Source organism: Pantherophis guttatus, chromosome 1 (genome assembly GCF_059756535.1).
Source record: "Pantherophis guttatus breed Tessera chromosome 1, ASM5975653v1, whole genome shotgun sequence".
Taxonomy (NCBI): Eukaryota; Metazoa; Chordata; class Lepidosauria; order Squamata; family Colubridae; genus Pantherophis; species Pantherophis guttatus.
In genome coordinates this window covers 253,768,635-253,786,076 of record NC_142063.1, presented here as the reverse complement: position 1 = coordinate 253,786,076, position 17,442 = coordinate 253,768,635, and the positions used below count along the sequence as shown (strand labels likewise).

The 17,442-nt window shown below is 34.4% G+C and overlaps 1 protein-coding gene across 1 annotated transcript; it reads right to left on the bottom strand.

Moving 5' to 3' along the window:
* Window positions 1-2,901: 2,901 nt before the first annotated feature.
* LOC117666240 (uncharacterized) lies at window positions 2,902-17,408 on the bottom strand. Its single transcript, XM_034418734.3, has 10 exons — window positions 17,159-17,408; window positions 13,880-13,970; window positions 13,005-13,083; window positions 12,121-12,235; window positions 10,062-10,246; window positions 8,570-8,724; window positions 7,719-7,881; window positions 5,797-5,955; window positions 4,643-4,810; window positions 2,902-3,198 (listed from the first exon to the last, which is right to left on the bottom strand). The coding sequence occupies exons 2-10, from the start codon at window positions 13,966-13,968 to the stop codon at window positions 2,995-2,997; spliced, it is 1,317 nt and encodes a 438-aa protein (XP_034274625.2). The 5' UTR covers window positions 13,969-13,970; window positions 17,159-17,408; the 3' UTR covers window positions 2,902-2,994.
* Window positions 17,409-17,442: the final 34 nt, after the last annotated feature.

Sequence of the window (17,442 nt, the reverse complement as noted above, 5' to 3'; positions counted from 1 at the left end):
TTCTCTTGATTTCGAGTTTACATTGAACAGAACTTTTAAGAGTAGATCCCTGAAAAAAATTGTATTTCTCACTTGATTAGGTACACGTTTTCAATGGGGTGGTGGTGACAAGTTCTGTTTTGACACACACCTTTATGGTGTAACTTTTTAACAAGGGGCTCACCCTTGTTAAATTCAACACTGCCCTTATCTACTCAGAGATTAACCTGAGCAGTTTTGTTCCATGGAGCTTTCCCTTGCTCAGTTATATGAATTGCTAGTGCTATTTCAATCTTAAATCTGTTAGGCAGTTTGTAGTTTTATTTGCTGCTGCTGCTCTGTTGTTTGGATGTGGTTACCTTCTTGCTGTGTGGCAGTTCTTCAGCAAAAATACCCAAATGTTATTGCTTTGCCTTTTCATAGATTGTATATCTAAGCGCTTTCTAGAAATCAGTTTCTAAGCCATTGGGATACAGCAGCTGAACAGAATAGGTTTGAATTTAAGGAACAGATGTTCATACATGCAGTAAGTATTAAATGATTAATATAGTACAGGTAGCTTATTAATACTAAATCATACTAAAAGATTTCACAAAACTAGTGGTTGGGATGATGGATCATCCTAACTCCCAAACAAGTATGCTATATTATAGTTTAGTAAATATAAACTATAGTGTAGTATTGGTAGTACATAGTAAACTATATATTGGTATCTTGTGCTAAATATAGCATAAGTGTTTCCTTTAATTATGGCCTCTAACTTCTGAGATAATATATGTAACACTTTTTCTGTACAGTCACATGCTTTTAAAGCTAAAACCAAGAAGGTTAAGAAACCTGCCAAGTTACAAACTTTATATGGTGTCATAATTTTTCTTTTCATAACTTCTTTCTTTCTAAGCTACCCAATGTTTTCTTCACTTTAGGCGTCTGAAATTATTTAACTGAAATTTGCTCACAAACTATTGTGAGCAAATTGTGAACAGATTTGTGAACAGATTGTTCACAAATCTGAATTTACCTATGAATTATGAATGGCTTTCTTGGATGAGTTGACCCTTTTTATAGTTAGTAGTTTTCTCTGTGCCACAAAAGAGAAATTGGTGTGCAAATTATTTTGGAAAGATTGTGGATGAGTTTCCCATACTTAAAAATGAGATGCAAATTACCAACTGTACAAGGATCATTGAAGACTGTGATTGCAACATGGAGTGGAGAGAGAGAGAGATTTATACCCTCTGTTGAGATTTGAATTTGAGCTTGTATTCTGATTGGTTGTCAGACTCCCATGGGGCCATGCAAGAATAACTTTGTATGCTGTCCTGAATCCCAAGCTTGGTTGACCTTGCTGGGTGATGTAATCTTCCCAGGTGCCATGTGGTGAGATGGGTAGAGGGCTAATCCTATCATGTCCTGAGGTCCATGTCTTAATCCCATCACCCTGGATCTGAAGGTCTTTTGTGTTGTAGATAAGTCTTTTGTCTTTCTGGGGCTATTTACAAAGGTGGGGGCCGCTTTCCAAGAGCATGTTTCTCCTTTTCTCATCCAGGAAGATATAATATTCTGCCTTTTTAATATTTCCTAGAATATTTTTACAGAGAAAAACATTACAGAAGGTGGTGAGCACAGCATAAAACATCGTGGGCTGTCCTGATACCACTAGATGAGATCGCTAGGGCTCGCTGCCTTAGAAGAGTGAGGAAAATTCTCAAGGACGACTCTCACCTTGGTCACCACTTCTTTACCCTCTTACTATCGGGAAGGAGATATAGAACATAACCACACAAATAGGCTGAAGAATAGTTTTTATCCATGGCCTGTCAGACTCCTGAATGCGAAATAACATCATAACTACATAGTATGATGGACTTGCAGGGCCGGCACAACGTGTAACATGTTCACACTAGTGCAACATGACTGGGTGTTTTGTTAATATGATTTATTGGATTTAGGATTTTCTGTCTTCACTGTGAGTTGTATTGTGTTGGGAGGGCTGCACTGAGGGAGCTCAACCAATCTCATTGTACATATGTTGTGCACTGACAGTAAAGATTTGAAATTGAAATTTATTTCATTTTTCTAGGGAAGGGATGAGTGCTAACTTCCTATAATAAACTTAAGACTAGAATACACACAATCATTTAAACAAAGGTTACCAAATTTAAATTTCTGTACAATGGTTTAAAATCTTATATATAAAGTTGAGGATGCAGACTAAAATAAATGCTGCCAGGTATCACCTATTATCCTGTAATGCAGTATATTATTATTTGCTGCTGCTTTTCATCTTTAACAGTTAACATTTTAAAAATCTATTAAATAAGATATATTCTTAGTGCAATCTGTTTCTTGGTAGCAAAACCCATTGAATTCTATTAAATATTGTCCTTTGGTAAAAGAATTATTTCATGCCACAAAATAAATTGTGCCCTGGCAATTATAATTATTTTTAAATATGTTCTAAATTACTGTTTCCAGTAATTTAAATATGTTCTAAATTACAGTAATAATTAAATGTATAAATATTTGCAAGGTAAGTATAGATTATGCTTAAATTTATACAATTGCTTTTGAAGATTTCAATTTCAAAGTCATCTTATTTCAGCCTTGCAAGTTAGTCCAGACAAGAAGCATACCAGAAATACCAACTCCATCTTTATTGTAATGTTAAATATACAGAATCTTGTGGGCCTGAACATACATCACCCCCCCTTCTCTTTACACCTCAAGAAACTAGAAAGAGTCCCTTCTAAAATTTGTCATGCCCCCATTTCTACTGAGGGCTCAGCTACTTCTTATCCCATCATTGCTTATTTAACTAGATCAAGACCCATCTGTCTGTGGGTCTTCCTCCTATCTCCCAAAGTCATATACCACTGCATCTTCTTTCTGTGTACAGTCATGATTCAAAGAATAATTAACATGATTAAATTGACATGATTCAAGAAGGTTCTATGAAATCATACATAATTCAACATTTCTCATAGGAAATCAAAGCTCATTAACACATCTCAATTATTCTTTTCCTATTCTGTCAATAATATTCACCATTGAATTGCTGAGTTTCATCATGGAATTTGCCATTTTGGAGATTTTGTCCCATTTTTCTGATTGAAGAGATTGATGTAATGTATGCTTCATTTTTAAAACTGAAATTGCTTCATCCAGGCCCAGCATCTTATTTGATGCCTCCAGTAGACTATTTTCTTTTCCAGCAAGCTGAAGATAGAAAAATGTGAAAATGATGTAAAGATATTGTTCTTAAGGCCAAACTACTTTATCAGCCAAAGGAAAGGGCAGACAGTGATTGTACTATATTTCTTAATTGTTATGTCTTTAACTTGCTATTTGCTTCAAATGCAGCTATTCTTGCTGCAAATAGCACTTTTTGTGGTCCAACGACAGCATTGTAATATATGATTTTCAACAAAAAAATGGTATAAGAGAAAAAATTCTGTCAGTTGTTATGTTCTGTCATAACTTACACAAAGTATTCTATGAATTTCTCCCAAAGTATTTTGCAATAATGGAAAAGACAGGATTTTAACTAGAGTGGCACAGTGGTTAGAGTGCAGTACTGCAGGCTACTTCAGCTGACTGCTAGCTGCAGTTCAGCAGTTCAAATCTCACTGGCTCAAGGTTGATTCAGCCTTCCATCCTTCCGAGGTGAGTAAAATGAGGACCCAGATCGTTGGGGACAATATGCTGACTCTGTAAACCGCTTATAGAGGGGCTGTAAAAGCACTATGAAACAGTATATAAGTCTAAGTGCTATTGCTACTGCTACTCCAATACCTGTATGTATGAAATCAAACTCTGCCTATTAGAACAAGGGGAAAGAACTAATTTGGTGAATAATACCTTCAGATATTGTGGAAAAGGTTATTTTCTTATGCCTCAAATTAATCCTGAAGAGAGGACCCTGGCTATAATTCCATTAATAAATATCATATTTAACTTAAATGGGTAGTTTGGTCCTATAGTAATAACTAAACTCCTCATAAATTAATAGCAAATTATAATTTATCCTTTTATTCTTCTCCCCTTTGTCATATACTCATTTAAAAATATGCAAACCCTAGTATCTTCTCCAGTACTTTCATGAGAATTACAGAAGGCTTACTTAACTAGGTTACTTTAGATGTTTTCAAAAACCCAGATTCAGAGAAAGACCTCAAAAAAGCAAAGCATAGCTCTATTCTTCAACTGACTAGCATAGGAAAAGAGATTACATTTACGGGTAACTTAATTTTGATAAAAGGATGAAATACGAATCAGTACAAAAGCTTAAAATACAATACAAAATACTAGTTTTGTTTTTAAGCACTCATAGCTTTATCTTTTTGGGCAGACTGTGAAATATTTGACATAATAATAGCTCCTGCATCAATTCCTCTGTGATTTCAGTGTTTTCATGCAATTTCAACATATCATTATCTACTTCCTATAGCCTCTTAAGTGGAATTGGTATAAAATATCTCATGGCACAATATATCCAGATTATTTATAGTGTGTACATGTGAATGCAAGTGTATACACATATGTACATGCATATGTACATGTAAGAACAGTATTTCCATAGGAGCATTCTAATTTCATTACAGATGTTCTTTATTACCCACAATTCCTTACATTTCCTTACACAAATGATAAAAGAAATCACCTGGTTTTTTAGATTAGATGCAAAATCAATTAGCAGAGAATTCTCTCTTTTTAGTTCAATGTTGTCTTGTTCTTCTTTTTCTAGCATAGCTCTAACTTCAGCTATTCGGCTACTCAATGTTGCAATAGTTAAATCAACACTTGTGCTTCTTTTTTCTAACAGGCTAATCTAGAATAAATCAGCAACCATAAACAATAAAAACCAGGGAGCAGACATTTAAAAGAAATACATACAAATATAAAAATGCTATAATTGTTTAGTTGATGTACATCACTACAACAAAGCAAGAAAATATAAGGGAAAGCCCAGAGAAAATCAATAAAAAAACTTAGATGAGCAATTTCCCTATAACTGTGATGCCCTCAGAAGGCCTGCCTCCTGCTTTCCTATTCTATCAAAGGGCTTGAATATTGATCATGAGTATAATGGACCTTCTGAAGATCAAAAGTTATTGACTTAAGTATCAGAAACAAGCAATCTGTGAAGGATATAATATTGGCTTGAGATTGAACCTTAGAGGAGAACTAGATGTTTTCAAGCATCTGGTTTCTTTATAACACAAAAGCAAAGGAAAAATCAGCAGTAGGAAGTGAATGTTTTGACTCAATTGCACCCATCTGTTATTCTCTGAAAATGTTTCTAATTGCTTTAAAAGGATTTTGTTTAAAAATGAACCTGGATGACGAAGCAGTTAGTACAGGATTTGATATGCACAGACTGTCACTGAACTAAGTGCTGGGTTATCTTTACACTTTATCTTTAAGTACTTAACTAGTATGCATCATGTTCCTGTATTACCATTATACATGAATTATAGAATAAGGATCTGATTTGTTAATCATTAAGTTCAAACTAGGTCTGTTTTATTACACATCCAATTAGTGATAATTTAGCATAATAGCCGTTTAGCTGGTAGCAGCAAAATGTCAGGCAGCCATTTCCCATCACACTGAAGTATTACTAAAGACACAAGAAATGATTCCTGTGCTGTTCTCTACACAAATAAGTAAGGAATTGATTGGTAATTGTATAAAGTCATATTTTAAGTCCTACACAAAATCATAGACACGTTGTTGTGATATCTGAACTGGTCTAATGCTGATTTTGCTATTTTTAACAGCCTATATAACAATGTTTTTATTTAGTCATTCAACCTTATCTTCAAGTTCCTGGAAGGTGCTCATTTCTTGCTCCAGAAGGTCTTGGTGTGTCTTAATTTCATGTTGCAGTTGCTCTTCCTGATCTTTCACTGTCAGAAATTGAGGAATGCTCGCTGAATGGGTTGTATACATCTCTTCCTTGAGAACTCTTTCCTACAATAAGAAAATGTGAGCTATTCATGAAATTTCGAAAGAAACATGTACCTTTTCTAAAAGCATACCGGTCAACCCAAGATATTTAGAGCTATATAAAATAATGAAGCCCTGCAGCAGGCAATTTTCTGTGTAAGATGAAGTTAGATGAAGAAATGAATTGTAATCTAGAAAAAAGAGATGGGTGATATGCATTGATGGGTGAAAATAAAGTGAGGGAGTACAGAAAAAGTGATTGAACCATTTTAGAAATGCAAGAATAAATGAGAATCATGAAAGAGGTTTGATTCTTTTGAATAGTTCGACCATAAATATATTCATGCATATATATATACACACGGCAAAAGAATTGTTTGTCCATGGCGAAAGGGTGCAAGGGAATTCTAAATATGAGAAACGTCATTTTGGTAGAAGATGTGTATGAATAAACCTATAAAATCATAAAATATAGGTTCAAAGAATGTAATCAAAGAGACTCAAGAGTAGAAGAGGCAAAAAAAAAAAATGCAGAGTAATTTTGATGGAAATGAAAAACAACAACAACCAGGAGGCTGGTGAAAGGCTAAACAAGGAGCTTCCAGTAAAGTAAATGACATTGAAAATAACATGATGAAATAATTGAAGATGAAACTGAAGTGAGGGAATGCTGGAAGAAGTATTTTAGACATTTACATGATAATTATAATACAATATCACATAATGAAATAAATGTTATAAATGCTAGTGTCCCAGAAAAAATAGTAGGGAAAAAAGTCCACTTTGAAAAAATAGCAAGGTTGTTGCTGCTGAAGTTGAGGAACTTGGAGAAATATAAAAATAAAGATCTGGTTTTGTAATAGAATGGCTATGCAAGTTGTTTAATATTCGCAACAACAGCACAATAATCCCTGATTAGAAATGTTTGGGTATATATAGAAAAAGTTAATAAATAATCCACAGGGAGATTAATTTTATTGATCTGAAATGGGCACTTATACTAATTGAATAAATAAATACATTTGTTAACTGTGCCCAGGAAGGTATTTGGCAGAATCTGATCAAAAGAGACTAAAAAAAGGTGAGACAGTGAGCAAAATGTGGTATATTATGTTATCAGGAGAGGCACTGATGAGATTTTTTCCTCTTTAAAAGTGAAATGTATGAATATGAGAAACTATAACTTTAAGTCAGTTCCTCTGTTAGGCAGGCCCATCCAGTCTTTATCTTTTGATTCTATTTACTATGCAACAATTCCTAATTAACACTAATTAATACAGAAGACAGCATTCTTCATTTTATATAATAATCTTTTCACTGTGATCCTAGTATAGAATTTCTGTCTTTTGAAAATATACAAGGCCACTTTGAATGTATACAAAGTCATCTCATATTCTTAACCAGCTCTTCTTGTATCCTGGGGTTTAGATCATTCTGACCATATGGTTTTCTTTTTATTTAAAAATACTATATTTTGCTTTATTTTTATAATAAAGAGAATTATTTAAGCATTAATATCGTTGGCATGACACAAATACATACAAAATGTACAAATACATACAAAATTTTGTCCCTTGAGAGGAAAAGGGAGAATTCAATTCAATGGTCTATTTGTAGCAAGAAATAGAACAGCCTTTATTAATATATTTTTACTGGAATACTGGATGGTAGGTAAAAAGGGCACACTTTAAAAAAAATCAAAATCAGTAGAAGCCCGTATATTTTCTCACATACTGTCAACCAGATATGTATGTTCTTATTGTGAATGAGATTAATATTTTTCTTACAATGTTTGTTTGTTTGACAAGTTCCAAAAACCTGGATTGCAAGAGATTATTTTCCTTGGTCAAAGCTGCATAATCATTCGCTATTTTACTTCGTAAGAGACGGTCCTGTTCTGCCAGTAGCTCTCGTTCACGAATTTGATGGTGCAAAAAAGATGTCTCATTCCTACATTAATAAAAAAATACAATTTCCCGAGTTTGCCATCATTCTGATGCCATAGGCCACAATTCTGCATCATTCCTAATTTTGATTATGAGAATTGTTGTCTATTGTTGAAGAAGACAGAAATGCATGACACGTGTAGCTAGGTGATATATATATATATATATATAGTGATATTTTATAATTACTTTTTAGTCAATGAATCCTGAAGCAACTTCACAATAATTAAAATGCAAAACAAAATTATTTAAAAAGGCACACCGGATTCAAAAAGAAAATCAGTAAAACAAAGTAACAGAGCTTCATGGATGATTAATAATTAGAAAATAATATAATCAGATTCAGAACTCCCTTGAAACACAGGGCCTTTGCCAATCATATATATACCATCACAAAAAATGTAAAGCATGATAGTCTCAGTAGAGAATTCTGTAATTATAGAGTTCTACTTGAAAAGGTTTCATTTCAAACATTTACCATCGTTTCCTAGTCAAGCCTCCAGACAAACACTCAATATGCTAAATCCATTGGGAGGAACCATTAATGAATATTTTTTCTATGCTTCCAGCACTAATACTATAACAAATTAATAATTTAAGTAGGGGTTTACACCATTTATAAATACTTGCAAGGTTGAATATGGTATTATTTTACCTAGCCTTCATTTTCTCCAAAATTCATTAATTAGTACCGTAATTCACGAGTAATTTGAGCATGTATTGCTGCTGTTTTCTTAAGGATTTTTTCTTCCATTTCATGTACAGCAGACTGCATATCCAAAAATTCCTTTTTCTTTTCAGAAAGCTGCAACTCCATTGCCTTTTGCCGTTCCAACTGTTGCGTCACCTTGATTTAAATATAACATGTGGTAGCAGGTAAATATTCTACAGAACTGTAATTCAAAAATAATTGAGGATCATTTTATCACAGAACAAGATTCATGGAATAATTAGTCATATATCTAAACTTAGAACTTTGAAATTCTTGCTTTTTTGTTTTTCAAATATTTACAAATAACTTTTCTGAAGAAGGAAAGAAGGAAGGAAGGAAGGACCTTTTTAGCAGGAATATCTAGAAAGATTTCATCATAATGCTATCTGTCTTTCCAGGATAACAACTCTGAGATAACCCCAAAATGAGTGAGAAAAATACAGGATCATGTTCTTTTGTTTATATAAAACCTCACAAGGAGATATGTTTGATACTACATGTCCAGTTCAGCTTAGAAAACAAGGTAATATGTTACTACCATAGATCCTAGGAGCTCTTGCATTATTATGTAGTGTATGGTATCTGATTTATCAAGGCATTAAAAGATTTTGTCTACTAACAACTCTCTTAATGATTATTTGGAGAAAGGATTGTGAGTGTCCAAGAGGCCATTACTGTCTCACAAGAGTATTGCTTCTCTTGTCACATTTTTCAAAACAGTTTTTCCATAACTTGCAGTAATGCAGAAGGAAATGAAAGAATAGACTTGTTTATACAGGGGAGGAAAAAATGTGGCAACAATAGAATATGATAGACCACAACAGATGTCAGAATTTGCTTTCAATGGCTTTGTGAGAAAAGTTTTTTCTTCCAATTGTCGACTTAGGCAGAAGACTGTAAAGGAACCTTGAATGTTTAGAGGAATGTTTCTTCCCTAGTCAAAAAGTGCCTCTGAACATTGATGACATGAAATAGAAGGAATCCTACCCAAGGAATAGTTTTTTTCCCTTTTGTTATACACCAACCTGGTGTATTCAAAAACAATAGCAGAATTCCAGGATCTGATTGTCTGACACATAGCAAGCCAAGAACTGGACAGCAGAACGACAAACAGCAACCCCAGTGTCTGAGAGTATGATCCACCCTCAGATCCCCACCATATCTCACTCTGCCCATTGCTGTTGAGATAGTGTAGCTTGCTCCCTCAGCATCCCATCCTACTACCACTCCATTAGTCCATTAGCAATAAACATATTTACAGAAATCCAATTGGTTCCTGTTTCCCAAGTTTGGCAGCCTCAGAGGGCTTGACAGATGTACAGAAACAATTATGGCCATTATGAATGCATACACTTATTAGACAGATGAAATATAAAGTCTCCCAGTTGTATAATTCTGTGTATATATTACTGTTTTTGAAAAAAAATAGACCAATCATATTAGGATGTAAACAACTATCAAATAACCAATACCTTTGTTTTTAGCATAAGGATAGTTTGTTCTTTGTTTTTCAGATTCATTTGTTCTTCTTCCAGTTCCTGCTTAGCATACGAGATCTCAATTTGCTTTGCAGAGATTTGCTCATCCTTCTCTGCTTTCTTTCTCTTCCATTGCCTGATTTCCTCTATCAAACCCTGTTTCTCTTTTAAATGCTGCTCTGAAAGTAGAATTTATAATGAAGTTCTTGCCAGCGTGAGATAATTAAAGCTTTTCATACTTTTAATAAAAGCTCACTTCGATTGTGATCAGATTAACATAGTTGTAGGTTAAAATTAAATTACCTCAAAACTTCAAAAATTTTAGCACAAATTAAAGACGGAATCCATGGAAAAATAAGGAAAATAAATAATGTATTTTGCGCATTATCTATCTTATCTATTCATAGGGAAATAAACAACTAAGCTGGATGTTTTGTCTGATTGATGTCATAGAGATAGATATGGTAGACTGTTGCAGCAAAAAAAAAAAAAGATCCTATAGCATCTGAAAAATACCTGTGGTGGTTTTAACCAGATTCATACATGCTGGTTTGTGGATAATTGGTAAAACATGGAAATCCACAAGGTTGTTTGATGCAACCTTGTTGTATTAACAAGCCAGAACCTATTGGTGACTCAACAATATCAACAAAATAAAAGATTTTGTTCTCTGTAGTATGAATGCCCTGTGATTTAGTTCCATTTCTTTTTAGGTGTCTTTAAATAGGCAAGGGCTGGTGGCCAATGTGCTAGTGAATGAGAGCTGCTATTCATCTGCTGTCTTATATAGTATCTATATATCATACCAAGTTACAATTTGGTTTGCCTATTTGTATTTTGGTGTGATATCTAAGTTCTGACAATTGTGGATTAGTTAATAAATCATGGTTAAATAAGTATTCATGTGCTGATTTACAACACAAATCTGTACAGTGCCACTACTTAGAATACTACTTTTCTCCATTTGCCTGAAATTGACATACTGTATATAATTGTCAGTAACACCTGACTTGTTTCTAGATTCATTCTGTCTAAGCACCCTCTAGTGGAAAGCTTTAATAAGGCTCCATCTTTTCTAAACCCAAAGACTCAATAAACAAGACCATATTATTTAGAGATCAAGGAAACATATTTTCTTCATCTCCTCTTCCTGTATTTGAACTGCCTTTTGGAGACTAATTTATAATCAGTTATTCAACACATTCATATTTTCTGTTAGAATTTGGTCTGCCTAATTGACAGTAAGAAAGAAAACATACTACTATTTCCTGAAGATATTATTTAAGCAATAATATATAAATTTACCACAGGAAGGTGCTATTTTGAAAAAAAAAAACAGTCACCTGAAACTTAAACTTAAATTATATTTGGCTTTTTAAAATGGGCATTGTCAGCAACAGTTTCAAATAAGCTGTATAATACTGGAATGATGTATCTTATACTATGAATTTAGAGTGAAATTAAAAATCTGTCCTAGTCTGTCTTTCCTTCTATATTTGCTGTTTCGCTCTATTGTCTGCTTAAATACCTGTTTCTATTTGCTAAATAGCATAAGCATATGCTAGATATTGAAAATATTACTGGTAGTTCTTTAAAATAATCTTTAGTATGCCTTTACTAAGGCTATGCCTTGGTGATAAATTCACGATGCTGCACACTTTACAGAGAAAAGAGTTATTACAGTACTATTATCTAGAAAAGAATTTTTTTTTAAGCACAGTAGTTATTAGAATTTATTAGAGGTTCAATTATCTTGGATGGTTTTAGTAAAGTTTCTTATTCTTTATTATTGCAAAAGAACAATACCATAGCTGGACATTTGCAAAACCTTTTTTCCATATCTACAGTGGCATTATTTAGTGATTTCAGTAGGGGAGTTTGGAGGGTTTTTTGTAGTGTAATGAAAATGATTTGCAATAAAATTTTCTGAGGCCTTCTTCCCCCCCTCCCCCAGAAATTAGAAGTCAACAAAAAATCCAAATGTTTATTAAATTTAAAAAATAGTACCATGGGAAAATCTACATAATTTTGATAATGCTGAAAAAATGATTACCATTAGCCATACTGATTTGGTTATTAAGTTGATTTCTTTCCATCATCAGCATGTGTAAACCATCTTTCTTTCGCTTCAGCTCCAGATCAAGGCTATCAGCCTTACACTGTAATGTCTATAAAACAATAAAAATACAATGAGTTATAGTTATAAAACTATAGTTATACTGCAATAACAGAGAAGTTCAGTATCTTAAGGAGTTCATTTTAAATATATGTTCTGATAAATTGGATTTATTACAGATCTCCTGTAATATTGAAAAATATTTTCATACAGGTAATCTTTGACTTTCAACTCTAATTGGCCCTAGCAATTCCATTTGTAAGTTGTGACAGTCGTAACCTGGATCATCAAATAACTAGACTCAATTTTACAACCTTTTTTGTGGTGGTTGTTAAACACATACAGCAGTCATTAAGCAAACTCGTTATTCACTATGGTTGTTTTTTTCCAACAACCAAATGTAAATGCCAGCTTCCAAGAAAAAAACCTATCATAGTGGCCATGTTATCACAAGGCACTGCAAACAACTCTAAATGTGGGCCAGTTGCCAAACATCTAAAATGCGGTCATGTCATAACCTCAGAAGTGGGTTATATGTATGTTTTAGAGTTCCATTGTAAGTTTGAATGATCACTAAGTGACTGGTCATAAATTGACCACTACCTGTACATATATTTCAAATGTATTTGTTGGTAGTTAGCCTCCTGTTTTCCTTGTGTTTTTATTTCTGGTAGCAAGTCCTCAATTCACAAATACATTTTGAAACTGCTAGAAGAAGCTACAGTAGTCCTTTCACTTTCCTCTATTAATAACCCACTAAGTATAAATAAATATGCAAAGAATTACTTTGCCATTAGTTGTCAAACAGAGATAAAAATTACCTGTCGGTTTTGTAGCATATGTTCCATTTCACATGCAAGGAGAGGCTGAGTATTAATTGCTTTTTTAGTCTGTTCACGAGTAATAACAAAAAGTTAAGGCAAAAGGATGAAATATCAACTAAATAACTTTAAATAAAATTTAAAATAGAAAATAGCTGAGCAATTCTCATTCGGTTTCCCCATTAATAAAATATTTGAGTCCAATATTACAAATAATCTTTTGAACATCCTACCCAGGGGTGAAATGCTCCCAGTTCGGACTGGATCGCCCGATCCGGTAGCGATGGCAGCGGGTGATTCGGAGAACCGGTAGCAAAAATCCTGCACCTCCCCAACCACCACCATGCCCAGCTGAGCCGCACGATTATCAGAGGCTTTTTTTTTTAACTTTTAAAAGCATTTTTTCTACAACCTCTTCCGATGAAAAAATGCTTTTAAAAATAATTTTAAAAAAGCCTCTAATGATCGCGCAGCTCAGCTGGGATCATCAGAGGCTTTTCAAAGCATTTTTTTCTGCAACCTCTTGACGAAAGAGATGGTAAAAAAAAATGCTTTGAAAAGTATCTGATGTTCCCAGCTGAGTTTCCTGATTGGCAGAGAGGCATTTTTTTTAAAAAGCCTCTCTGACGAGCCCAGCTGAGTTCCTGATTGGCAGAGAGGCTTTTCAAAGCATTAGAAAAAATGCTTTGAAAAGTTAAAAAAATAAAAAGTTGGCCACACCCACTGTCACATTATCCCCACCAAGCCATGCCCACAGAACCAGTAGTAACAGATTTTACATTTCACCCCTGATCCTACCCCTATAATTCTTTAAGTCATATGTTTTATGACTTAAACATGTTTTAGTTAACCATACTCAGAAATGCATAGGATATAGAAACTTAGCTTCCAATTCAAGGAAATAAATTTGCTGTTGAAGATTCTTGATGTATTCAGATTCTATGCATAGTGATGGATTTTCCATTTCTAAAAGCAAAAAAAATAAAATTAAAAAATAAAATTAAACTTATAAAGTTGTATTTCTTTTGATTTTTTAAAAAAGTTTTATACAGTACTTAACTCTTACAGGGACAGGATAGAAGCTTAAAAGTAACATTAGAAAGTATTACTTAGAGAAAGAGTAGTGGAAGCTTGGAACCAATTTCCAGTGGGTCAATCATCAGTAACTGAGTTTAAATATGCTTGGCATAAACACATGTCCATCATCTGATAAAAATTTAAATAATAAAATAAGAAGAAATAAGAAAATAAGAAAATAAAACAACAACCAAAATCCCCTCAAAGGGCAGACCTGATGGACAGCTCAATCTTTTTCTGCCATCAGTTTTCTATGTTTTCTAGCCGCCTTGAGTCTTTGGAGAAAGGCAGCATACAAGTTGGACAAATAAATGTTTCTAGAGTTCTCAAACAGCCATTTTGATGCAATGCTCTGGATAAGCCAATGATGTGCAACAGGGAATTTTAGCCGCTATTGTTTTTTATTTTTACCTATTTGGAAAGCATTCATGGGAGGGGGGGAGGATGTCAAAGCAAAATAATGATAATACTGTTATGTGAGTTTTATAATAAAATGTAATTTTGCATCCACCCTTACTACTTTTCCCTTCTATATGAGAAAATCAGCATTATCTTCTAATCCTTGGGCCCAAGCTATAATCCTTACCAGATATTAAGTAAATTGTACAGCCACTCCATAAAAAAAATTTTTTTCTATTAATTTTTGGAAAAAAAATCATTCAGAATCAGGAATTCTGGGGGGGGAGTCAAAAGTCACGAGGATGACCACAATCATATGATAATAACCATACATTTTTACATACATCCTTATTCTTGTAAAAAGGGGGCAGGATTTTCATTGCACAGTTGCAACCACCACCTTGGCATACAACTATTGCTTAACGCATTGTAAGCCGCCCTGAATCTCCGGAGAAGGGCGGCATATAAATTAAAGCAAAAAAAAAAAAAAAAACCACAACTCATGCCCATATGCAACCATCCCTGCCACTGCTAAAGACATTTTCAGTCAGTTTTGGAACATTTTGCCAACATTTCACAAAAACCTAGTTTTACCAAAGTTTCCTCAAGCTATTCTATATAATTTAGTAGCATCTCTACATTTCTTTGGCAGTTCAACATACAGTTACGCACATGTCACCATCTATACAGTGGTATACACAATATACTAGGAATATACTCAATAAAAACCAGTTGGTGTAGTGGTTAAGGCATCAAGCTAGAAATCAGAAGACTGTAAGTTCTAGTCCCATCCTTGACACAAAGACAAGTGGATGACTTTGAGCCAATCACTTCCTCTCAAGCAAACAGCTTCTGAAAAATCTTGTCAAGAAAACTGCAGGGTCTTGTCCAGGCAATCTTTGAGACTTGGACAAGATTGACAGGAGGGGAAAAGTTTATTCAACAATCAAAAAAATCCTTTAATCAATAAAAGTTATTACTGGAAAGCCATTATTCACAAAATAATTAAAATAATAAAAAATAAAATCAGAAGGGAGTTTTCCCCATTTTATAAAATGTACATTTTCAAATTGAAGTTTTAATCCGCCCCAAATTTAGATTTTTTTTAAAATAATGCCATGGTCGCTTTTTTGGATGGGGAGATTGTGCTAAATGACTGACTCAAGACTATCACCTGACATTTTTGGCCAAATAAGGAACTGATTATGGATGTGCCAGGTTCCAATTTGTCACTCTTCATCTCCAATCCAGGGGTGAAATCCAGCAGGTTCTAACAGGTTCTGGAGAACCGGTAGTGGAAATTTGAGTAGTTCGGAGAACTGGCAAATACCACCTCTGGTTGGCCCCAGAGTGGGGAGGGAATGGAGATTTGCAGTATCCTTCCCTTGCCATGCCCACCAAGCCACGCCCACTAAGCCACACCACACCCACCAAGCCAGGCCCACAGAACCGGTAGTAAAACAAATTGGATTTCACCACTGCTCCAATCAGGTCCAATCACTAGCAGCTTTGCAGAAATGGTTTCATTATGTAATAAATTTACAAATGTCCCTTTGGAATATTTGATATGGTACCCTTTAAAAGGAAATGGTAATATAAACTGAATAAACAGAGAAAAATTATATATATATATATATATATATATATATATATATATATATATATATATATTCAGAAGAAATTTCCAATGAGTTCCATAGGTTTTCTCCTTGGTAAGTAAGCAAAGGAGAATACAGTTGTTGCTGTTATTGCTTTAAATGGACAAATACAAATGCTCACAATTTTTATTCTGGATATTTTTATTATAGATGTTATGTTAAAAGCCAATAACCCTATCAAAAATCTTTCATTTTACTAAAAATAATGCAAGATTATTCACTTTAAACTTGTTGGTATTTTAAGAAGTCAAGCCAGTGTATTTGCTCACCATTATTCATGTAATTATGTTTTAAGTCAGTAAGTATTTAAAAGCCTGGTCCAAGTGTAATTGTAAAAGCCTGGTCCAAGTGTACTGGTATTTTATACTACCCTGCTGTTGCAATTTTTTTTCAAAATGTAATTCAGGTCCATTTCTGCTGATCCTCTACCAAACAAAATGAGTATGTCTTTTAACTAAGAGAAGGTTTGCAAGTCAAATGAGGCTAATTTAAAGCAATAAATTAATACCAATGTAGTTAAATGATGATGCATTTTTAAATCTTTCCATCAGGATTGATCCTGGAATCAGACCGTTTCTTATTTCATTCCCAAGTACTTCAGCCCAGTCCAAACCCGAAGAAGAGATCCGTGCGTGTACACCGATTACATTTTTAAGCTCTCTTGCAGGAGGGGGAAAAAAAAGGTTACAAGAAACAGATTGAATCACTGCAACACAATCACTAGAAAGCTGGGCTCCCAGAGATGCAAAAAAATGCACGACCCTTGGCCTTTAAGCTAAAACCCCGGGCCAGTCCCTTCAGTCTTTAAAATGGTTTATGCTTTTATCTGTGGTAAACCGTGCGCATTTTGCACCCTTCGTTTTTTCCCTTTGCGGTTTGTTTGAGGTTTGTTAATCACGGGTGATGGACGAGCGGGGTTGTTTAAACCCAACACGAGCAAATGGATTCAGAAGAGGGTTCATTTTGCAAGCAGTTGCTAACAACACAACTTTCTCGGCACGGACGTCAATGAGTTCTTACCGAGAGCAGAAGCAGCAGGCTTGTCTCACGATTAACCGCAAGAAGCGAGCTGTTCTCTTGAAGCGCTTTCGGTCGCTCAACGCCGGGAAGGGGCGGCGTAGGGAAGGGCAATGGCGGGCAAAGGAAAAGACCGAAACTCTTTATCTTTCTGGAGGAAGCTCAGCTCTCCAGGAAAAGCCGATGCAACTCTTCGTCTCCACGGCAACCTCCAGGCACAGCCTTAGCCAACTTTCCTTGGGAGCCAGCCGAAGCCAAAACGTCAGAGGGCGACAGTGGAGGCAGGG